Genomic DNA, 25,833 nt, shown 5'->3' with positions numbered 1-25,833 from the left:
ACTGGATCTGGAACAGGGGTCTTTAGACAGTCTATGGGGTACAGAAAACTGTTTCTCAAAAGCACAGTCAGTCCTGCTCTTAACTGCGTGTGATCTGTGAACTTTATTTCAAACATCCAGAACTGCAGACTTTTGACTGGTAAACAACACTGGTGGGACTACATCCACAACCTGAACTGTAAGCAAACTGCTTGACAGCCCATAAATTTGGAACAGAAAACAAGATGACCTCACAGGACCTGTGACAAACACACACTGCATTCTGAATTTGTGGTTGCCCCCTTTTAATGCACCTCTCAATGTGACGATTTGAAAAAGTTGCTTTTCTGAACTATTTTATCTCCGTAGAATCCTCACAGCCCGGTCTGTCCAGACAAAGATGTTTGCCAAAGTGTGTAGAGTCCAAAAGAAAAAAAAAAGATGTTTTCTGTTCTCGAGACGCCACAGTTGCTTTCTGCCTCAGTGACCATGAAGGTATGAAGGGATCTGGTTGAATAGCATGCTCTGAATTATTCCACTCGGCTGCTCACTGGGAGAGTTCAAGGGCCTGTGGGTAGACCCAGATAACTGCGTGTGTAAAGACGTTTTGACAGCTGCGGTTGAGCACCGTAATTACAGGCCAATGCAGCGGCAGTCAAGCAGGGGTTCCCGACAGCATGATTGCCAGTCTTGTGTGTCTTGTTCTACTGTGTGACTCTCAGGACTGCCAGCTCTACACATAGACTATGAGGCCCTGCAAAGGCAGACTGCCACTTGTGTGGCAAGGCTGACCCACTAGAAGACAGAACAACAGGTGTTTGGAGACAGCAATGCCAACACACAGATGTGTTCTCTTTCCTTCGTACTGCACTGGTTTTCCTCCTCTCCAGACAGACAAAGCATGGGAATATGCGATGCGATTCAGGGGAAACTAATCACAGAACTGTTTCACTATCAAGGGCTACATTCAGCCCTTACAGAGCAAATGGCAGGGTTCTGAAAACCAGGAGCACATCAAACACTTGTGCGGCAAGAGCTGATTAAATAATGTGCCTGCAGCGCTTTCTACAACATGTAAGAATGCACTGAAGATGGCAGCTTCTATGCAGAGGCCTGCACAGTCTAAAAACTCTGCCAGATCTGAAGAATGTAAAAAAATTACAGACAATGGAGTTAAGAAATGAGGATGTACAGCACTGTATTTTATGACGGTCCTCCATATAATTGCTCTATCAAAAATGGAGGTCAAAGTCACTTGCTGACAACAGGATTTTTGTGGGTGATTTTTAAAGCATTTTCCTCCTGCACATATTTTATTGTTTTTTCTATTTTTCTATTTCAATTTCTAAAAAAGTCAAAATCGTTTTCCCCCATCTTAACTGATTTGCTCCATTTACAGTTACTGTCAAAAACTGGAGAGCAGATTCTTGTTTTTATCAGAAGACTTTGAGAGCAATGCTTGTTCTGTTGGGTGTGACTTCTTTCTCTGGCTACATCCATTTGAAAAAGGATAACAAACAGTGGCACTGGCCATAAATTTCTAGCTTAACTCAGAAAGACTCATTTTACTGGTTTACACTAATCTGCCATGATTGTGTTGCTTAGATTTCAGAAATAAACCAAATTTCACTGGGCACTGGAAACAGACCACCTAATCTCTCATATTTATAAACACAGAGCACTTAAAAGCAGTAAAAAAGAAAAAGAAATGGCTATTTTCAACTGCCACATTTTTCACATGCTTTCTTCAAAGATGAGCTGAGCTGTCTTCAGTAAGTAACAGAACGATTTTAAGGTTCTCATATCAGGCTACTTCACTGAGAGATGTTTTTCACTTTAGTGAGAGTGTCACACAGCACAGAGTGCAGAGCTGGTCAAAACCAGTTTTGAAATGAAATGTCTGAACAAGCAGTAAATACCATAGTGAAAATACAGAAAAACCTAAGAGCAGAAACTAGGGCTGTGGCTCATGTCCAACTCTTGTCAATCTTTCTCAGGCACAAATTGCACGTGGTGCTCACTGCAAGTCCATAACACTTTTTTATCTTGAGATTTAAATATTTAAGTAAAAATAAAATTAGTCAGAAATGACTGTGCCTTGAAAACATATTCAGCCCCCCAACACATTTTTCACATTGTTGAAATTTTTGGTACTGATCCACAAAGTATTGAGTTTCATGTCAAAACAAATGTTCTAAAACTTTTCTATAATTAAAAAAAAACAGAAATGTTTATATTTAAAAAGTATTTATACCCCTTGCAATTGAAAGCTCAGGTGCATTACCTCAAAAGGCACAATTTTTCCACCTTTAGTGGATCACCTTTTGTCAGTTTTTGGTAAACATAAATACCCCTCTGGTCACACAGCATGCCAGAGACTTTCCCAAAAAAAAGAATCAAAATATAGACGAAAGAGCTTTCTAAACAAGTCAGAGATATGATTATAGAGAGAGACGATTCGGAGGTCAATGCAGTCCATTGTACAGAAGTGTGCAACTACAGCCACTGCCTAGATTAGGTCGTCCTCCTAAACTTACAGTAGTTTCCATATAAGAAGGGCGCTTATCAGAGAAGTTACCGTGAGGCCAACTGTGACACTGAACAAGCTACAGAAGTCAGTGGTTGTGATGGAAGACAATGTACATGGGTCAACAATTTCCAAGGCAATCCAGAAAAAAGGCCTTCATGGGAGGGTTGCAAGGAAGAAGCCCTAGCTGAAACAAATCCCTATCCTTGCCTGCAAAGAGTTTGCAAAAGGCCACACCAAGACGATACTGCAGAGATGTGGAAGAAGGTCTTGTGGTCTGACGAAAGCTAAACGGTATGTTTGGCCCAAATCAAACACTGCACACCAGCCAGGTAACATCATCCCCATGGTGGTGGTATCATCATGTTATGGAGATGCTTTTCAGTGAAAACTAAGGTTGCTGCTGGAAGAGGTGTTAGTGGGACCAGTATGGAGCACTCATCCTGCAGTCTGTGTAGTAATAATAATAATAATTATTGCTTACACTTATATAGCACTTTTCTGGACACTCCACTCAAAGCGCTTTACAGGTAATGGGGACTCCCCTCCACCACCACCAATGTGCAGCCCCACCTGGATGAAGCGACGGCAGCCATAGTGCGCCAGAACGCTCACCACACACCAGCTATTAGTGGCGAGGAGAGTAGAGTAATGAAGCCAATTCATAGATGGGGATTATTAGGAGGCCTTGATTGGTAAGGTCCAATGGGAAATTTGGCCAGGACACCGGGGTTACACCCCTACTCTTTTCGAGAAATGCCCTGGGATTTTTAATGACCACAGAGAGTCAGGACCTCGGTTTTACATCTCATCCGAAGGACGATGCCTGTTTTTACAGTATAGTGTCCCCGTCACTATACTGGGGCATTAGGACCCACATGGACCGCAGGGTGAGCACCCCCTGCTGGCTCCACTAACACCTCTTCCAGCAGCAACCTTAGTTTTTCCCAGGAGGTCTCCCACACCTGCTTAGCTTCAGTGGGATGCCAGTTGTGAGTTGCAGGGTGATATGGCTGCTGGCCATATCCTGTAGGTCCTAATGCCCCACTATAGTGACAGGGACTATACTGTAAAAAGGTGCCATCCTTTGGATGAGACATAAAACTGAGGTCCTGACTCACTGTGGTAATTATAAATTTCACAAAACAGGACATTTCACGAAAAGAGTAGGGGTGTAACCCCGGTGTCTTGGCCGAATTTCCCATTGGCCTTTACCAATCATGGCCTCCAAATAATCCCCAGTTGAACTGGCTTCATCGCTATGTTCTCCTCCCCAATGATAGCTGATGTGTGGTGAGCGTACTGGTGCACCAATGCTGCTGTTGCATCATCAAGGTGGGGCTGGTGGTGGAGGAGGGGGGTTCCCATTACTATAAAGTGGTTCGAGTAGAGTGTCCAGAAAAGCACTACAGAAGTGTAAGGAATTACTTTTTATTGTAAGGAATAGTGCATATTATAGACAAAAACCTGTTGCCAAAAACCCTCTGCCATAAAGCTCAAACTGTCTTTCAACAGGACAATGATCCAAAGAACACTGAAAGAGCAACACTGGAGTGGCTTAAAATGAAGAAAATATACATCCTTGATTGGCACAGTTCTGAACTTAATCCCATCGAAAATCTGAGGCAAGACCTCAAACTTGCTATCTATCATTGCTCCCCAACTAACCTGACCCAGCTTGAGCAATTTTGCAAGGAGGTATGGGCACATGTTGCTCCATCACGGTGTGCAAAGTTAATACCTACAGCATCCAAAAAGACTACTGAGTGTAATAGCTGCCAGAGGTGGTAAAACTAAGTATACTTATTAAATTATGATATTGCAGTTTTTCTTAGTCTCAATTAAGTTATGGTTTATTATTATCTTTCTTTTGGGGGGGACATTGTGAAGATGAATGTGTTACTCACAAATAAAAAAAACATTCTCAAGAAATAAAATTCCAGGCAGTGAGATTCTTAATTGTGAAAAAAGGATAGGGGCAGAATATGTTTTCAAGAAAATAAAGACAAATGTTTTTTTAAAACAAGGGTTGAACTCAAAATGTTGTAATAAAAGTGACTCTCTTTTTCACTAGCCAGTCTTAAACACAGCTAAGGTGATCACTAGAGCTACCCCACTCCTTGAGTTTCTCAGTAAGTTCAGTGTTCATTCATCTAGTGCAGAAACACAGGAGGCTGTCCATTTAAAATTAATGTGGCTACTGAAACATTGCAGAGAAAAAAAGGAAATAGATCTAATTTGGAGGAAGGAGGCCAGGCAGACGACAAATGTAAGAAAAATGGCATAAAGAATGTCTCTCCATTTATCTCAGAGGCCCTCACGATGCAGACTAGACCCTTTAGCTCCTGGTATCTCTCACCTCATTTCACACTGACATGTAACTCTTGCTTCGAAAACTGCATAGTTTCCTTTGTACTCTACTGCTCAAAACCAAATGTTATGGGGAAACTTTGCTTCTGAACATGCACAAACTGGAGGACTGTGGCAGGTTAACATTGTGTCCTTTGTTTTTGGCAAGTATGCATTCAGAACATTAGAACAGAAGAAAGTCCAAATGGCCTCCTCTCACTTGAAACATATCGAGGTAATTTAGCAATTAGTTAATTGATCACAGGAGCTTATCCAGCAGTATTTTGAAGGAAGCCAGGTTATCAGCTTCAAAACCATGGGTTGGTATTCCATACTCACACAGTCTGCTCTTGCTTTCAAATGCACTTCCAAACAATTTTTACTTGTGTCCTCTTCTTCAGATTTCATTGTTTACTCTCAAGAAATCTCTGTGTAGACTCTGTCAGTGCTTTCGAGGATCTTGAACACTTGCATCAGGTTCCTTCCTGGTCTTCTCTGTTCAAGACTAAAAAGGCTCAGTGCCTTCATCCTGTCAGTGTAGGATGTTCCTTCAAGTCCTTTTATTCACATGTGCAAGGCTGTAACATCAACAAAGTATAAAGCTAACAGTCAATGCAGTCAGGCACCAGTGGTCATAACACAGACAGTGACAGTCCGGGGCACAAATTTGCAGGAAGGTGAAAAAAATGTCACTCATCGTCTAACTTACAGTTGGTGATTGGAGATCTTGAGTCATGGTATATTTTTACTCCAACATGTTTAGCAGTATGACTTTACATGTGCCAGGTTTATAATAAGGACAGCACTGAAATCCTTAGGCAACCACAGAAGGGAATGTTATGCAAAATGCCAATTAGAAGCTATTTCTGAAGGTAAATACTCCCTAGCCATAAGTTTTGAGTAAAAAAGAAATAGTTTTCAAAAGCCTGAACTGGCTTCTTTCAAAACATACAAAGCATTTCCATCTTTGAAGGAGCAAAGCCATTTTTTGAGTCTACTTAAGATGAAAAAAAAAAACCTTCTTAAATGTTTTCTGTATACTTAAACTGTGCCAAAACCTGAGCATAAAAGTGTGATCTAGACAACTAGTCCTGTTGGTTTACTCTAAAGTGAATAAATGTCAGCCCTACAGATTGTACCAGTAAATTATGAGGCATTAATCTGTGTCATGAACATGTGTTATGACTACATTTACACCACCTTAAATCCAGAGGAAATGGTTGAAAGAAGACTGCTAATGCATTACACATAGGAGGACAGATTCCATCTCCCTCCATGGTGAACAAAATGTGTTTTATACTAGAGGAGACAGTGTCCCATTTTGCCTCGCTTTATTGCCATTATCCTACACTGTCCTGTTCACAGCAAGTCTCACTTGTCTCATTTCAAGTTGTGTTCTGTCGCAGGTAACATCATCTACCGTATGAGCAGCAGAGGTAAAGGAATTCTTTGTCAGCCTGAAGTGAGAAAAACAACCTGCAAGAATTATGCAACAGCGCTGATCCACATCTGAGAACTATAGGTCTGTGCTGTTTTTCACACCAGTTGTGACATTACGCCTGCATTCTTCAAGTAGTAAGATCAAACATCTATATAGGAACCCCTATATAAAAAAAATAATATAGTTTATTTTTTGGCAATCCCATTTGATCACTTAAATTGTGTTTCAAGTCATTATACCTCTACTGTTCTGGCTCCAGTTTATTCTTCAGCATTTGAAATTCTGCTCAGTCGGATTTAAATCTGGAAACGGACTTAGCCAATCTAACATTTTCCACCAGTTTTTCCTGATTGTCCTTGGTTGCACTGGATGTATGTTTTGGGTCACTGTCATGCTGCATGGTAAAGCGCCGCCCAATCATTATAGCAGCATTTTCCTCTACATCAGGAGACAAAATATTTCTGTACACTTCATGATTCATTCTGCTGTTGCCATTCACTCAAAGAATTTTTGTTTTCCAGATGCAGGAACCTATTAAAACTCTTAAACAGCAAGATTGCTTTTTTCTCCATAATTGTTAATTGAAGCTCATTTCTTTAAAGAGGAATTTGTTTCCATATCCAAGATCACCAGACCCTGCTGACACTTACGTTTTGCACAACGTCAGTATATACTTAGAGGGCCGTTTGCTTTAATAGGGAACAAATCAACTGAAGCTCTCTACCCTCTCTTAAAAAAAATCTTAAAAAAATGAAAAAGTCATAGAATCAATACAAGCCGAAAAAAAAACGGACAGCAGGGCCCTTTTCCATCACCCAAAACACTTGCTCCCCTGGCACCACTGACACTCAGAACTGCTAAATCTACAACCCCAATGCCTCCTCCTTTCACTCTGGAGGTCACCCAGGTGATTCACAAGCCGTGCTGTGGGACCTCAGAAGGTAAATCAGCTATGTTTTAAACTGGTGCGACACTGAAAAGTGCCTCTACTAAAATTAATGCAAGAACCTGGTTTTAGCTCAGGCATGGTCACTCAGCAGAAATGAACTGCTGGCCAGCCAGTCTGTGAAAATAAGTGCAGGTGAGCCACTGAGAGCCCATAGCATGCTTGGCTCTTGCTACAGTATGTTCTGTTTCCAGTTTGGACTTCATGGCAACTTAAGATTTAATAATAAATCTTAAATTACAAGTTAATTATAGCAATCAGATGAAAAAAATCTGTGAATGGAAAGAACGACCGTTGCATAATATTTCACTCGCTTAAGTGGCACATTTCAGAATTACAGGTAATTGTAAAAATTGTCGTGCGATGTAAGATTAGATAGAGTGGTCTAACAAATTGCAGGTTAAATTAAATGTAAAAGGCACATTATGCTTTGGGCAAGTGCAGGAAATAGTGCACAGAATAAAAGTGCAATAAAGTTCTAGCAGTCAACATGCAAAACTGACAATCAGCAAAGAAACTTTGGAACAGATCTTTTGCAGCACGTAACTTTACACTGTCATGCGGATTCTAATAGGCAGCTTGGCATTGTAAATCAATGGAAACATCATAAAGATAAATAAAGTTTTCACCCTTTTAAGAAGTTTTTTTCCCAACTTGACAGAGTAGTAATATATTAATTATCCAAAGACAGGGAGTTTAGGATAATTATCTTTGCTGCCAATTGCTTGGCTGAGTCATAGCAGGATCCAACTAAGACATAATATATAGATATTGCTGCAAGCAAGTCTGACACCCCCCTGAGAGAACTCATGCTTGCATACCCATAAATCTTATAAAACCAAGCAATTAAACAATTGCACAACAACATAAAAGCTTTAATCAAATAAGAATGTTGATATGTTAGTGATTATTTAAAAAAAATACTTGGAGTAGTGCCCAAGAAGGCATCAATGAATGTTTACGGCGTCATTAAAGCAAAATTTGTCATGAACACATCCTGACAACGTGGTAGATCCATGAAAGGACGAGGTCGGATTCACTTAGTCCAGGATTGCTGACTTCATCGACACATGTAGAAACACCATGCTGATCAGCATCAGCAGTAATGTTTCTTTAAACAACATTAGAGCTAAGGTCCATGTAAATGCAGAGACCTGGGTTACACTCTCCAATTCAGCACAACATCATTGTTTTCTAATTTTTGGCATCAGCACAGGTATAGCATAACTTGATCTCTTTATAGAAAGGTGAATTCAAATGTTTGGCACAAAGCAAAGCCAATATGCTATTTAAGCTGTGCAAAAACAGTGAAGACGTTTAAATCACATTAGAGGAATAGGGTGACAGAAAATGACCTGAAGGCTAAGAACAGAAGGCTGAGCCTTGGCAGAGAGCGATGAAAAGTCTTTGAATCTGAGCACTGTTACCTATTTAAGAAGCAAAACAGCAGCATTGGTATTCTTGAAAGAAGTTCTCTCCCTCAAGGAAGATGTCAACAACGACCCAGCCATGTGGTGAGGCAGGCAAAGAAACACTCAGACTTTGGAAATCCGATCTCCAGCTCCCGAACACTTTCCAGTAAAGTATGTGCATGGCTTTCATTAGTGCACTGCAGCCTGTGCAGGGAAAAAGCTTTGGAAAAAGTCTCGGCAAGAAAACGGCTCACTCACCGAACTTGCTACTTCGATCTCATATGACTTCTGAAAGGTGTAGCGATCAAAGAAGACCAGCTTGCCATTTCCCTCTCCCTTCTTCACTGATGTGCCTGTCATCAGAAGCTTGTCATCAGGACTGAAACAGCAATCGGTCCTGGGAAAGCACAACATTTTCTTAGGTGAACAACAGCAGGCATAGACCAGCAACAATCCATTACAATGGAAGGATTATTTACTTTGTCTCATAAAACACACACTGTGAAGGAGATTCCCGAAAATCCCATCTGCAGGGTTTTTTAACCTGAGTGATTTTCTACAACACACACATAGTGTTACAGTAGTTACCACAAATTCCTCACACCTCCAGAGCACTGGGCTCAATTCCAGCTTGGTGGGAACGTCTATACAGAGTGTGCATGTTCATCTGGAACTTTGCCAGGTGCTACAGTTTCCTTCCAGCTCCCAAAGACTAGCTGGTAAAGACTGACAGCCTGCGAAAAACTCTTGTTCCAGGGGGTGGGGTGGGGATTTCATATATAGATGGGTTTGTTCCCATTATAACCAGATCTGCCAGTGAGGCTAGAGAAACACTATATATTGAGCATGTGGCCTGAATGCACTTCACTCATCTGTGGCCTTTCTGATGTTATAATAACATCGCAATAGATGTGTATATTAGAGTATAAGCAGTGTTTAAATTTGCTATTAGAGAACAGCACTGTAACCATTGTCATCTCAAGGTAATAGGAATGCTTTAAATTAAAGTTTGGACTTCATCCTGTCAACCTGAAGAAGAGCAGAGAAATGCAGAATCACCTTGACAGGCCTTAAAGAGACTAAGTTGATTTTGGTTTTCCTTACTAACATAACCTCTGTTCAAAATTGTATTTTTAATCTAATTCTGAATCGAGTGATTCATCAGTGCCAAAAACAAGTTATTTGAAAGCATCAGCTGTATTAACTATTTACTTGACTCCAAACTCAAAAGGCTTGTTTACACCTGTCTCATCAGTGCAGCTGGTTGAGCTGGTCTACAGCCCCTACTTCTATTGGAAACATTTTCTACTTCCAGTGCTTACATGGGAAAGAAAGTAGACAACCCAGTTGCTACATTGAGAGGCTTCTTAAAGTTCCGGATGTCCCACGTCTTGAGAGTGTCATCTCCTGTCCACCAAAAAACAAAAGGGCAATGTAAGAGCAGTTTAACAGATACTTTAGGTTTAAACAAAAGACATGGTACTGCAGAAAACTAGAGCAGAAACTGCCTTTTCCAGCTTTTTAGATTTGGGTCCTGATTGGGTCCTAAGAAGGATTTTTAAATGAGAATTATCTGTGGAAGAGAGGAATCAGAGGGCTTATATAAATATTACTTATTTAATATATAAATATTACTTATTTATTATTCACTTATTACTTTAGGAAATAAAAATGACAGAAAACATAATGTGCCATTGTACACTGTACCTCAGTGTTCTAAACTAAACGTTTCAATGCAATTCCAAACTGCTGCTTCCCCAGTAATTGCGTGTTCAGAAAAGTCTTTTAAACAGAGGGTTTTGTGCAGCACTTACTGAACATATGGGAACTAACAGCCCCAGGTATAAATCCTTGTTTTATGAAGGAAAGACAGACAGCTTTCTTTTTTTGTTTTTGGTATGTGGTAGGGTTTCTTGGTTTCTTAACATGATGAAGAGCAAACAGCAGCATATGACATCATTCCTTTGCAGGTGCCGGCACAGCTGTTTATGTAACACGTCTGCACTTTTTTTCCCCGTTATTCACATCCTTCAGCTGCTGCTCCTTGCAAAGCTGCTGTCTGTCAGATGTCACTGGCTGCTGCTGCAGAAGCACCCCATCACAAGTACGCTACTGTCCAGAATCCCAACAAATACAGGTGCAAGAACCTGCATCCAGCTACACAGAAAGGAGTTTTCCTCACAGCAAAAGGCTGAGGGAGAGACAACAGTGTCAGGAATAACCCCAATGCTCAACTGCAACTTTTTGCTCACTGTCACCTTGAAAAGGGGCAAGTAAAACTTCAGTCTCATAAAACTACAGGCACAGCGCTCAATTTCAGCAATATGGGCATGTGTAGTGTTGCATTTTTTACAGAGCAACAGCTGTGGCTTCTGACGCAGATAGTGCTGCTCACAGTCCATCTGATGCAGCTTCACTGATCCTCTCACTGTGGAATAAAGACAGGTCACTTTCTACCTGGCCAGATCCAACTGGGTGACATAAGAATGTATGGTTCCCAGCTGCTTCATTCTGGGAGAGGGGGTTCAGGGTATTCTCACCTCCTCGGGATGCCAGGACTGTGCCATCATAGGAGAAGGACAGACAGGAGGTGTCCGATCCGGGAGTGTGGGCCTGCCGGCAGTGGAACTTGGTGTGCACCTGTAGCAGAAAACACGAAGGCTCAGGTCGCAACAGCGATGTAATGGGCAAGAGGGTTTACAAAAATAAGAAAATTGGAGATATCCAATGCTTTGTTGATTTCACCTTGAAAAGGGGTTAATGCTGATATATTTGTGTTAAAAGAGGCAGCCAAGCAAAGAGGGTGGCCAGTAAACAGGCAGGGAAATAAAAACAGGAAGTGAGTCGCTACTTGAGTGACAGCCTGCATTAACAGTTGATGAGCACAGGTTGGCAAACAGACAACAAGCTCTGCACCAAAAGAGATTAAAAAAACTACCATTTATTGTGATATATTCATCATGCTTCCTAACAAATTACTTATTTTTGCCAAATGATACAGGTACTGTATGTTTATATAATAAGGCATTGCATTTGCGCTAAAAGAAAATTAAGAATACCAATTGGGATATCAGCTGTTCTTTGTGTTTGGCTGTCATCAATCGCTATCATGTCAAGCACTGCTGAGTCAGCTACAAGGGGGCAACGAGAATTAAAGTTAAGGAAAACTTCCATTTCCTAATTTTCTTGGCAGGATAACCTAAAGTAGGGCATTTCGGAATTAAATGGCTGTTTGCAGAACACATCATTTAAAATGTTTAATCTATAAAAGGGATATTTATCCTTTCAGAAAAATAGATTAAAGGAATTAATAGGTGGTAAATCTCAGATTTAAGAGTGAATTGTTGCCCATCACTATGGAGCAGGGGAAACTCCCACAAGATGTCTCAGGGTCAGACTCAAGGGCACTTCAGGTTTTAAGGGTGCATAGGTTTACAATGTGACTAATATGAAACTTGAAGATAATCACTTTGGTCCAATCAGTAATAAATCTGTTAGTCCTTTCACAAAATCCCTTAAAAAAATGGCCAGTGACCTAAAGAGTGAAAGTCTTAGTACGGAAAAAGATGAGGATTACGCAAACAAATATTAGTCTTAATTGAAATTTAAAAAGCCAATAATTATGAAAATGAAATGAACACAGAGAGGAAAATAATCACTGGAACTCTAAGCATATTACCGACAACAAACAGATGACACATGAAAACTATAAAAAACACAAAATATGAAAGAAATTGTCAAAAAGCTTCATTCAGTATCATTTACAGATTTGGCCACTGCCACAGCAGAAAGCCAAACTGCTGAACTGGAGATGACTCTTAGGTTAAAAGAACAAAAAGGTTCTTGAGATAGTTCTTAGAAATAGACAACACTGATCAGGCTTGTTCTCTCGAAAAAAGTAAAGCCCCAGTTAGCTTCATTCATTGGACAATTTAAGTTCAAAGATACTGATGCTTTTTGAAAGGAGACTTTTGGGAAAACCTGTACATACTTTTTGTTGGTTTAACCTTTGCTTGGGCATGCTGCCAAAGAATGCCTTTGTTTTCCAATGACTGTGACATAACAATGCTGCATTCCTAAACCCCTTAAGTGTTATGCTACAGCTACACACATGTTCTAACGGATAAGAAAACATTATTAGTAGTAAGGCAGTTAAAGGAGACTCCAGAGAGGTAAAATTTCCAGGGATTTTCAGAATGTCCATCTAGCCTGGAGGTTCTCAATGCAATGCAACCCACTTCTTGGTAATGCCAGCACATCAAATAGTGCCTTTTCAGTAATTCCACCCATCCCTGTCTGAAGCAGCTTTATGTAAGCGAATTTCAGATTAAGGAATAAATCGAATACCATTAACTGAAACATGTCGTGTTTATAATTGAAAAGGGAAACCTGTTTCCATGTCATCACAACACTGAAAACTGAACAGCGTACATTTGGGATGTCTTCCTATCATTAGGTAGCAGAATTATCCAAGCCCCCAAAAGGGAATGTAAACTAAGTTTAGATGGTCTTGAAACACGTTAGCTTTACCTTACCGATGGTGTGTTGCTGTAATAGTAAGCCAGGTCAGAACAAGAGAAACCACAGGTTTGGACATGTGGTGTCTGTGCTTGGCAGAGAAGCCAAAGGTGTGAAGCAGCCATCTGTGGGATTGACTGAACTCCGCTTAGTCAGAGGCTCCCTAAGGTCCTCAAACAGGGATGAACATTCAGACAAGTTAGAGGTCCTGAAGATCTTGATGCTATAATGACTACTATCTGAACAAGCACCTTTAAGTGTGTTATCAGCTGGGGCGTTCCGCGTGCATCATGGAAACAGGGAGCTTACTTGTTTGATAAGATCCGAGGATCTCAATCAGCGGTTTGTTGAAGAGAGGCTTCAACAACAAAGTCATGCAGCTTGCTACAGACATCCAACGCCCTTTGTACAAAAGAGTGCCTTCTGCTTTCCATCTTAAATATGCTACCCCATAACGTATATTTAACAAAATCCCTGTATAGCTGGGGCAAATATATTTGTACAAATATTCCCAAATAGAAAAACTGAAGATTTAAGAGGAGCTGTTAAACCTGCCGGACTGCTACTCTCTGAAGAAGAAGTGCTCAACACCCCAGCTATAGGCACAAGGGACCCATTAACAGTGCTTCAAATTTCCGGCGTTTATACGTGATTGTTTTTGGCAGCTGAAAATTTTTAAGAAGAGAAATTGGTACTGACCAGAAGGGGGAAGGAAAAGCCCCATTTGTTTATGACAGTGGTGATGGCCTGAAAGAGAGACCGAGTGAACGGATGTGCCTCTGTGTTTAGACTGGAGTGAAGAGAGGGATGGGGCCTTTCTAGGTGTACTGATGGAAAGATCCACAGACAGTGTGGGACAGCTACAGAAACTTGCCTCCTCTGTGTAGCTCTCCAAGACAGAGGAGTCACAAGTGCTCCATAAGGAGGAGATGTCAGATGCTGCCTAGAGATGTGGGAGGTCAACAGATCAGAACAGTGAATTAAGATCTATGTTGTTTATCAATTAATATGAGATTTACAAAAAGATTAAATTGCAAGATTAAGCTTGAGTTTATTAGGAGCTATGAAATTGGAAAATGTGAGATATTTAGCTAAAATCTGGTTTGTCTCTAACAAAGACTGGTGCCTACAGTATGTTTTGAATAATAGTGGACATTCGATAATCCCAACAGAGATACAGAGAGAGTCTTTGTTGTTTTTCCAACAACAATTTTATGGCGCTGGCCAGCTTATCAACTGAGAACGCTGGAGAGGCATACTGTATAAGACAACCACAGCAACAGTATTTCAGGAAGTGAATTTGTGTATCAAATCTCCTGCCAATCCAAGACACTGGAATTTCAAATTCATTTATAACATTTGTTTTGCACATTTCTAATGGTGGCATCAGTGGTCCCATAGTTTCAGGCTGGGTGCACAATCACCATGTGACAATTTGAAGCACACAATGTATTTTGCTTGCAGGCATGTAAGTGCTAGACAAATCAATCCCTCAAAAAGGCCTTGTGCTCATTTTATTTACTTTCATACAGGACAAATAGCATGAAGCCCATGAGCACGGGACAAAGGAAACATCTAATAGGACCAAATAGTAAATGTCCAGCAGTAAAGGGAAATTAAAATAGAAAAAACAAAGAGAGAGAAGGAAAGTAAAAGGATAAGGAAAAAACAAGGAAGACAAAAAAGAAATGTGGGGGAGTGCTGTGTACAAAGGGGAAATTAATTTTTCATACTCATATGCAATCTTCTTTAGAATCAACTGTAAAAATTAATCAGGGAAATGCCCAGAAACAACATGGAAGTGCGTACAACCAAAAGCATAATCTTATTTTTATTTCGGGGGGGATTAATTAACATGAAAACAATTCATAGTATAAACTTACATACTACAAACTACAAAGAAAAGAGCATATTAACCCCCCAATATATTGGTAAAACATACAGCACACTGAAATGCATAGCAGAACATAAATATCTAATATTTACTGACAAACAAGATTTAGGAATTGTTTCCACACGTGAGGCAGAAGGAAATGTTACGGTCTAATTAAGGATCAAACATTTAATATTGCTGTGTGCAGTCCCCAACACTCTCTAGAGCTTTACTCTGCGGTGTGGCAGAGAGATACTGCACAGAGTCTAATGGGGGTGAAGGAGGTATTGACAGCCATGAGCTGTCAGGCCTAGTATCCTGTTCTTCTGCAGTTTCACTACTGCCACTCCGCTGCTGACCTCTGGGGGGGTCAAAGAACTGAGGGTAGACACAGTGACCCTTATAAAATACATTGCACTGTCAGCTCATTGGGAAGCACTGCAGAAATTAGGCTGACTTGTTTATGAACTGCTGCACCGAGAGAGAAGCCAACGATTAGAAGCCATCCTCATGAAGTGCTGTTTGGTATTGACAATACTATCAGGACAGTGACCAAAAATAGCTGACCCGAGGCAATGAGAATTCTGGATAGGTGACCACAGGTCAGAGACTCCAGAGCAGCTGTGTTTGAGCCTTTCTAACCCCAATTACACTCATTCAGAAAAGTGTCGCTGCACAAGGTTGGCTCTTAATGAGAAGTTTGAAAATAGAAGTATTGATTTGTACATAAACATTTACGTAACCTCACTTCTGAAGCATCTTAAGGGGCATGACCCCTGACTAGCAGATGTAAGCAGTGGTTTATTATAGGGATTGGTTTTAGGCTTGTTCCTCCTCCTGGTCTATATCAATAGTTGAGATTCTGACATAGTTAGCAACTAAGGTACATTTCAGATGGTGCAAAAAGATGAAGAAGCAAGTGGAATTACAAAGTGACAGAAATTCATGGTCACACAATTTTCAAATGGTTATAACAATGGTGGTAGGAACGCACTATGCACCGCACATGGGTGATACAGAGCTGCAGGAGGTTACAGATTAAAGGCATCTAGGCAATTATGTACATTCTTCTATGTCCTCATGAAGACAATGTGGGGAAGCAATAAAGAGCAACCAGAATACTTGGGCATGTAGGAATATAATCAAGGTAATTTATGCTCAAGCAAGACAATACATTATTAAGACATTTATAATATATTGTATGCAGTTTTGGTCACCAAATCATAAAGAGGATATTAGTCTTTTAATACACTTAATGAAGACTGAAAACTATGATTCCTGGTCTCAGTGGATTGTCACAGACAGGTTAAAGGAACTAAATATCTTCTGCATAGAATGAAAGACATCAGGAAGAGAATTGAGCCAAGTATAAAGAAACCTAGGAATATTGGTTGGTTGAGTCCAGGTCTCTATCTTTCACTTACTACTGTAAGAAGGATGAGTAGCAAGTGAAAATTAAATGTGAATATGTTTATAGCACAGAAAAGGAAACACTTCTCTACACAATGAGTGGTACTTTTACACAAGTCAGTACTATTCCAAAATCCCAAATATAGCACAGACGGATCAGCTGCCTTTTAAGAAAGTTTATTTGGACTGTGATGGCTTTAATCCTCTTCTCTAGGTCTATTTGTTTGTGGCTCTCAATAAGTAGAGTCACTGGAGCTGTTTGTGAAAGTATATTGGATTTCATGCCGTGTGTTACGCCATTTCCCAGGCTCCTTTTCTGTACAGAGGACTCGTATTTTCACACTAGAACATGGACGTCATGCGCAGCTGCATGGCAGAGGACTGGACTGCCAAAGGTTATCACAACGATTATTTCAGTTCAAGTCGCTGTAGGTTACTCCTGTCCTGAGTTGTCTGGTCCAGTGGTTAAGGAACAGTGATTGTTATCAGAGAAACCCAGTTTAAGCACCATTTCTGCGACTGGCTCAATATGCATCTCCATGAGAAAGCAAGCGAGTGCCTTTGCGACGACCTGCGGCAACTAAAGTCTTCTTTGCATTGTTACAGCTATCTGTGAAAATCGCTTCCCAGTTGAGTGTGGGAGCACTCACATCATCTTATTACAATGACAGTTATCGCCGTTATTATTAATGTTGCTGCTGAGCCTCAAACAGCCTGGCTTTCTAGCGTGTTTGCCAAGTTGGGGTTGTAATTGTAATGATAATAATAAGAATTATTAATATTAATAATAAGTATTAATGTAGTTAAATCTGAAATAAAAAAATAAAACACTTGTCTTCTGCTGTCTGAATATACTGTAAATACAATGCTCCGCCTATCCTTTTACAGCTTTAATAGGACTCCCAACTGCGGCTCGTCAGTTTTCTCCGTCTCGTTAAAAAAAAAAAACTGCCATCACCAATGGGGAGTGAACGTCTCAGGTTTGATAAGGAGAGGTGAGCCTCACTCAAACGTGAGCAGCCATGTCTGGCTCAGCCCAGGAAGAGGGACAAAGGACAAGCTGAAATTGCTATTAGCCTGCAGGAGGAGGAGAAGATGGATTAATTAACCTGCCTAGTGAAATTCGGGCCTTGGTGTGCAACTGCTGCAACCTGGCACAGAGAGATAAGACTCAAGCCTACCTACGGCGCTGGCTGATAACCCCCAAACCCCCCCACACACACATGGGGTGGGGGGGTGGCTGCCTCTCTCTAAGCAGGTACACTGCTTTAGAGCTCATCAGAACTCAAGAGACTCAACTCACTCTGGACTGTGCTACTGCTTTTATTGCTGCCTACCCTTGCTGCTCCATCTCCTGCTGGATTTACATGGAAACAAATCAAAACACAAGCATGCAGTGTGCAGAAGTGTGCCGATAGCAAGTTAATTGTGTTACTGCACCTCTGAATACACATCTCGTCAGAACTGAGCAACACTGGTAAGTGTTTCAGGTTTACACTCCCTTTGTGCAATGGATAAAGCAATAGTTCTCCCCATAAGTCCCATATAATAATATTGGCACACTAATTCAGACAGTCCATTTTTAATGCCTGTGCTGGGCCTCTGATTGAGCAGATCTGGAGTGACCTGTGTGCCTGCAGTCTCGGCTTGCATCACATCCTAAACCACTTCGTTCAGGAAATGGTTTGGCTGCCTGGCCCAGAGGAGAGAGTGCCACCTACTGGTCTACTCAACGTTTTACAGCAGGAGATATTTGATTACAGCTCTAAATGATACCCAATTTGGTATGATTACAAGAAACTGTGCAACTCTCCAGTGTACAGTTTATCATATGAGGACATTTTTATAATATTCCTTCTCAAAACTATGTGAAAATAAGAACTTGTATAAAAGTGCTTGGCAGAACTAAAAAAATATAATTTAAAACCTAGATTAAGCTGACAGTTGAGAGAATTATTGTTGACAATGGCAATATATCTCATGCATGCATATTACCGAAATTGGAGGTATATTAAAGATTAATTTGTCAATTATCCAAATCTGAAACAGCAAAGAAAAACCTTTATACATTATAACAGTATACAGAATATACAGTGAAAATGACTAATTTTGATGATAGCAAGAGGAGAATTACACAATGCATATCTAAGACCTCACTGAGAATATCATGCTGATTTAGTAACACTGTAGTACAAACAAGATATTGCTACATTAGAAGAAGTTCAGAGAAAAACAAAAAGTGGATTTAAAAAGCACTGCAAGATTACAAACAGTCCCCCTCTAATGTCTCGAACAAAGGAGGCTATGAGGGGATTTCACTGAAATTCTGTCCTCAGCATTCTTGAAGAAGTCAGCTGAAGAGACTACTAAAGCCCAACAATGAAACACTGACACAAGGGAAATTAAAGAGGTCCATTTATGACTTAAAAAAGGGGGCACAGCTCTACACAAATAGCTGTGGGTTTCAGGAAAAAAAGTTGTTGTTGCTGAGACTGACGGCCTGAAACCCCTCAAGAAACAGACTGAGATGACAAAATCACCTTCCGTTGCTCCTTCATTTCCCTAACATTTTCACAACGCGAAGGCTCTCCAGCTACGCCAGTGACAGGAAAACAGGGGGGAGTTCTGAGGCTCCTCGTGCCTGGGCTCCATTTACTCGCTCAGAACCGCCGACAGGGGTCTCGTAAAACGCGCCGCGTAAACACTCACGCCAAGCTCGGCGTCACCACAGCTTGTTAACTTTTCTAGCTAACAGAACTTGTGCTGCTGCCCGTAACACTTGACCTGCAGGTGAACCCAAACCCCACAGGGACCCCACCGCAGGAGGAGCTGCTGTCAGCACGTGCAAGGGGGCGCACGACGGGCACCCGCAGCTCTGCCAGCGCACAGCCAAGCCTGAGGTGAAACCAGCGCCTCAGCACTCCTGCTAACAGAACACCGTTCTTTCCATGACTGTGTGTACACGAAAGAACTGCAACAGCGCCTGGCACAAGCAGCCGAAAACCCAGAGCCACGCCGAACCACAGATTGACTACGGCGTGTCCAACCACAACAACCACGATGCCTAACACCCAACACCCAAGCAAAAGGACAACATTCATAACACACTCGCAAAATTGTTTTGACATTGCTAAACAATTCTGCTGTACATGCACAAGGGGCCCCTTTTAAATTTCTCAGAAGCCTGTATGGGAGTAATGTTACAGTATTCTAACACTAAGACTCATACCGAATTTAACTGCACCCCACCTGTTCATCACAAACTGTAAACTCAGAACTTCGTGTCAGATCTTTGTTTGCAAGGGGGCTCTTTTCCCACATTACTGAGGAAGTCCTCCTTGGTGCAGCAGTTTTGTGATTTGTAAGTCCCAGGTGAGTTGAGGTTTTGATTTTGTCCAGGTCTACAATATTCTCAAGTGTTCAGCCCAATTTTATTGCTTCTACCAAGGGGATTAATGTAAAGAGTACATTGGGAAAAACATTTGAGTACTCTGATATAGCTGATTTTGTGAAAATCAAATCTCGCTGCTTAACAAAAAAAGATATTTACATTTTGGAATGTATCATAAAACACACCAGCTTTCAAAGGATCTAATTATAATTCATTAATTGCATTTATTCAAGCAAAAAGTATGAGCTCTTCTGAAAATCACCAGTTACTATACCCAATCAATTATTTATATTTTTTATCAGTAAATTATTTCTGGTAAAGCACTGAGGCTGTCTGGATTGATACAGTAGCCAGGTCTGCTGTTGCCTTCAGAGATGCACTACATGCAGGTGCATTAACAGTCTTGACCCTTGTTAGTCACACACATTGGCCTCTTTTCCATTATTGGAGATCAGAGAAGACAAGACCTGGTATACTATTGGAAATTGGAAATACCATGTGCTGGGTCATTCCTACTGCTTTGGACAGGATGATTCACTCTACAGAATAAACAAGTTTTACATTTTAAAATATATTGGTTGATGATGCATAGATTGGCATTGTGAATGGATAGGTAAATGAAGTTTGACCTAAACAGATACATTTAATTATTAATTCACATATTTTGAGTATGTCAGATTAGCAGAGCTACAATTGACTACAACACATGTAGACACAAAAACAGAAATGTTCAATAAGACTTTGAAAACGAAGCCAAAGGCTCCTCAAATTCCAAACTCACAGGGCCTGATTTTCCACTGTGTGCTAAGTGTAGGCAAACTGCCCGTCTAATTAATTTACTACGGAGTGGGCAGTTTGCCCACAGTGGAAAACATTGTTTATTTCTTGACATAATCCCCTGCAATATTAATGTACTTCTTCCATCTGTACTGAGGTTTCTGGACAGCTCCCAAGAAAAACGACTGGTCTTGGTCTTAAGAAATGACATCTCAGTCACTTTAGAATGGTCATCATCCCATACATTCACATGTTCTCTGAGTTTTCAAGCAAGATAGTGTCAGGTGGGTAAAACTGCAAGAGTTCAAACACACAGCACGCCTGAGTTGCACAGCATAGGAACAAGCACAGAAACAAGTGAAAGCCGGAACTAATTTTCCCCCGCAACAACGGGGAAAAAAAACAAAGGAATACATATCTCCCAAACAAACCTTCCATTTTTGGCAGCCTTAAACACCTCACCCAAGGACAACAGACAAAACTGCGAGAGTAAGTCACACATGTATTTTCTACATTTCTGTTCAGTTTTACGCTTTTTACATGACATAAATGCACCAGTCACGAGCTCATTCACTGTCATGAATAGGAGCTACTGCATTATTGACGGTACTGTAGCTTCATCAAAAAACTCAATTCCAAAGATCTGTTCTTCAAGGGCACTTCCGTGTACATTATCGGGATGATAAAAAAGATCAGAGGGCTCATAAATAGCCACATCTAGGTAACATTAGATGACTGAACCTAGGAGCTGTAGTCCTGATATCCTTAGGGCTTTAAGTTAAGCATAGTGGACACACCGCTTTGTTGTTTCAATACCTCTGACTTTAAATAAACCGAACTTGACATTCCAAATAATCCCCATGAACAGAAACTCAGTTACGGTAATGTACTGCTGAACAAAAAAAAACCACATTGTTAATCTGTAAAGGTCAGCCAGCGGCAGATTTCCTTAAATATTACAAAATAAACTTAGGCTTGACAGATGAGCCTTTGTTTTGCTAACACCTGACAGTATGATAAAGTCTGAGAATGTTTTGCATGTATCCCCTTACAAGTGACACAGATTTCACTATAAGTAGCCTCACATTCAGCCTGATCAAAGAAGATGTCATAATCTCCCGGTACATTTTTGTAATTTGTAAGCCTTTTTTTTTTTCCCATATTTAAAATGAACGATGGCAGACTTTCCATGACAGGGGAGAGTCAATGTGGAAAAGAGCAATTTGATACACATTTCCAGGGGGCACTTCTAAAAAGATTCCAGACGAGATTTCACAAGCACAAGAACTCACTTACTTTAAAAAAAGGACTATAAGCACCTGTATCTAATTTGTGTCTGAGATAACAGGCTCTTCACATGCAGTCAGGCACCATCGGTTTTCTAGTCTGACCATCTCACAAGCTACTTCCTACTGCACTGAGGCCAGATTTTCTGATTGGTGTTCTATTAAAACATCCCTGAAATCTGCACTTTGGAAAAGAGTTGGAAAATTGGTCAATGCCGAACAAGGAAACAGAAACAGTGACAGATGCAAATCAAAAACTACAAACAAAACTGAAGGTGAGACAACGTGAATTTCTAAACCAGTCAGATATATCCCACCCTCATATCTTGCAACTATATTCTGCTTCAACTAGGTGTTGTGAGAATAAAACAAGTCACTAACTTTTAGAAAGCTTTTTCCTGGGTTAGGAGAATGAGTCAAAAAAACGAATCTAATTTATTTTCTCTGCTTATGCACAAATTTCCAGAAGCCTATAACATTACAGCACAAACACATCTGAAATCCCAACCAGAGCACTATTGTCCAGTTTTTACAATAACATAATAAGTTTTCACACCCTTTGCACCAAATATCTGAGTTAAAAACAATCATCAGGATCAGATACTACAGACTGTACAAAGGCCAAGCTACTGTATACTGACATGTCTTTGTGTGGTGTTGTGTAACAACACATCATCCCCCATGTTACTGTGATACGGCAGGATTATGTAAAACTGACATTTAGCAGGGGACATCATAGAGCTGCTCCTCTTTCACAGGAACACCTGCCGACAAATGTTTTAGCAGCTGTTGATTTTCATACCTTAATGATCCACTTGTCCGGGTGGATTGTTTCACTGGACCCATGAAAACCAAATATGTTTCTAAAGGCCAGAAGGTTAGAATATTGAAAACATTCGCCTCAATGGGACCTCAGATGTGTTGTCCACAGTGAGGCCAGACCCAAACTCACTTAGCCCTTATTCACCTGTACTGTGCATATTCATGGAGGTACACTGCCCCTAGGGCTGAACTGCCATATGTGATCAGTGCTCTGAGGGCCACCCTCAGGATTACTCCCATCACAGATCACTCCTGCTCTCAAAGAAAGGCAGCCCTCATCTTACAAGGGCAACTCTGGTCACGCACAACCAGTCGCTCCTCCCAAAAGCTTTTTACTCCCGTGGGAGTTAGTTTTGTTTTGAGACAACGTGTCTTGACTACATGGTGTACACTGCACAGGCCAGTAAGCGGCAGAACTGACTAACTGAACCTTCTACATCTGCGGTCACAACTCCTAAAGACTCAAGTTGAGTACCAAGATATAAAGGGTTGGGCTTGCTGGCAGTGAAATATGTATGCTTGCCAACATACTTAACATATTAACTATAACAACCTGCCATGTCATTAGGAAGTAAAACATCATGCTTTTTTGAGATATGAGGAAAAAAACAAAGGATATATAAGAACAAAGAAATCTAAGTGCAAATTTGGCATTAGCTCTGCATTGTATTTATACTCTGTATAAATTCATACCCACCACACACAAGCTTACAGGTACCATATTTATGGAGGTCTGCCAAACTAACAATCGACTGTACAGAAAAAAAAATCAACAAATCAAATTCAGAAGTATGTTTATAACTGTATATATATATATTTTGCATTCAGCCCCTGTTTACAAAGAACTCCACTCAGAGCAAACACAGGGATATTCCTGAAGAGCTCGAAAAGGCCCACGTTCTTTTAAAGTCACCTTCCACTGACCCCAGCCGTATCCCCCTGGCTCTGGCTCGGTTCCATCCCATGGTTCTCTTCTCCTGCTGCGTTTACAAACAAGCTGTCCGTGGCCGAGGCAGGTTTACGCTGTGATACTGCTTTCGGGTATGGAGTCTGGGACTCTGTGGGCAGGAGCCACTGAAGGTTTTAACAGCATTCATGCCACTTGGCAAGACTATTAGATAAGTGCCCTTGAAACATAATTAGAAAAATGAAGGAGCAGCCTCCTACTACCAACTTGCCACCCAAGTGTCAGAATGTCGCGGCTGAAGAACCTGGCCACAGCCACCACCCTTATACTCACATACTGTACAGGGACGGTATTCTGTAACAAAATACTTGGCTTGAGATAATCCAGTGGCTTACTCTCCTTTTTATTTAACATTCTATCACAACTGCAAATGTTCAAAATGTTTAAACCCCGTCGAATGGGAGCTTCATGTCAATCTCAAAATGTGAATAGTTAGCCTTCATTACACCGAACTCAAAAATGATTCATTTTCTCCAGAGGAAAAAACTGCAAACTGTTCATTAATCTGGAAGGAGTATGAAAAAAAGAGGTAAAAGAATGTCAAAACTGGAGAAATAACAGTGCTAGAAATCAAAGCCTGACAGCGAAAGTGATTTGTAATATCGGATCTAAGCAGCTGTTTCAAGCTGGACGGCAGCCACTAGCTCCTCAGCAATGTCGAACAGCATCTGTTGGAAAAGTTTCACTATGAAGAGCTCTCGCGAGTGGGGGATCTTCTGCAAGAAACAAAAATATTTACATAAGTCTCCAAATAGCTTTGTCAAAAACAGATGTGGTTATGTTAAGATCCTTATCGATTCTTAAGATTATAAATGCACCCTCTGCCCCTAGTGGAAATGTCAAACATCTGTAAAACTGTCAAGGTCAAAGGTCTTTGTCACAGTTGGCGGTATTTGGCACCTTTAAATTCCCAGACAGCGTTTGCAGATTGTATTATTGGCTTTGTGATAAGGGGATATTTAATTCCAACAACAGAGTGACAAAAATCCCACCCAAAACTAAAGGGGAGTGCCTGGGGCAACCAGACACAGTACACCACAGCCCCTCGGCATCTGGGCTTCACATTCACATGTTGCTGCAGCCCCGCAGGGTAGATAAGAATGATCTCTACAGTCTCATCATTGTTGTAGCTGATTATCCTTCCAATCCAATTAACATAACTTCATGGGGAAAAGTGTCATATGGTGTGGCTTTTCCAACTCTTGTGGAAGATTCCAAGATATAGAGATTCTAGTGACTCTATTTTGAATAACTGATACCGGTGCCATTCCTACTGCGCAGGAGTCTCTAGTATCTATGATCACTGGAGCACAGGTGCGCTGACTGTTAACCGTGTTAACTGCAACCAAATTTGTTTCACCAATCAGTTTAACAGCAATCAGTTTGGTTGCAGAAGCGAACACACTGGGATCTTTCAAGAAACATTTAGACAAAAACATGAGATCGATGAGATCGAACAGCTACTAGCAATGACACAAGAAAAATGGGGTGGAAGGGCCACCTTCTCTTTATGACCTTTATGTTCTCTATCAGGCTCTTGAAAGCTAATCGTTCAACAGGTCTAAAGGAGCTCAAGTGCTTGGAGTTCTTGTTGCATGTCTAAAGGTATACACTGGGAAAAAGTCATTCACTTGTTGGCATGAATGCTTCTCCCTGTATACAAAGTACACATCTACTGTATAACAGAATAATGATGGTGACATTAAACAAAGATCATGTTTATGAAATGCTGAGTTTCCTCTGACTCAGGAAAAATAAATAAGAGAAATAAATTAACCAGAAACCATGATACACACTACAGAGTCCAGGTATCCCTGTAAATGCCCCCCGAGAGCAGATGTCTTGACAAATTCTTGGCCTGATATTCTGTTGTTGTACAAGGAAAACTGCCAAAGAACCACAGAGGAAAAAAACAAAAACAGAATGACTGGAAAAAATGCGAGCACATACACAGAACTGATGAGTTTTAATTTATTAGCACCAGGGCTAAAATTAGATCTGTCCATCAAGATGCCTGCAATTAGACCCTTAGTAGGTTACTGGAAACAAAGTTTTGCAGACCAGACGCCAACCCTGACTACTGTTCTGCTTTTCAAAGCAATGCTCCCAAACTCAATTTCCAAAAGACACGGATG

General features: G+C 40.8%; 1 protein-coding gene across 2 annotated transcripts in view; it reads right to left on the bottom strand.

Annotated features, from left to right (window-relative positions):
• The window catches only part of wdr70 (WD repeat domain 70), a 112,519-nt gene that overhangs the window by 21,351 nt on the left and 65,335 nt on the right, over positions 1-25,833 (bottom strand). For both annotated transcript variants that reach the window (XM_088628713.1, XM_088628712.1), the window contains exons 11-13: positions 11,195-11,294; positions 9,977-10,061; positions 8,913-9,051 (exon numbers count right to left, since the gene is read on the bottom strand). In XM_088628713.1, the coding sequence (XP_088484839.1) occupies positions 8,913-9,051; positions 9,977-10,061; positions 11,195-11,294 (324 nt within the window). The remainder of the gene's footprint in view (positions 1-8,912; positions 9,052-9,976; positions 10,062-11,194; positions 11,295-25,833) is intronic.

Source organism: Lepisosteus platostomus, chromosome 4 (assembly GCF_059453375.1).
Source record: "Lepisosteus platostomus isolate fLepPlt1 chromosome 4, fLepPlt1.hap1, whole genome shotgun sequence".
Lineage (NCBI taxonomy): Eukaryota > Metazoa > Chordata > Actinopteri > Semionotiformes > Lepisosteidae > Lepisosteus > Lepisosteus platostomus.
The sequence above is the reverse complement of the archived record's forward strand: the minus strand, read 5'-3'. Positions and strand labels throughout refer to the sequence as shown.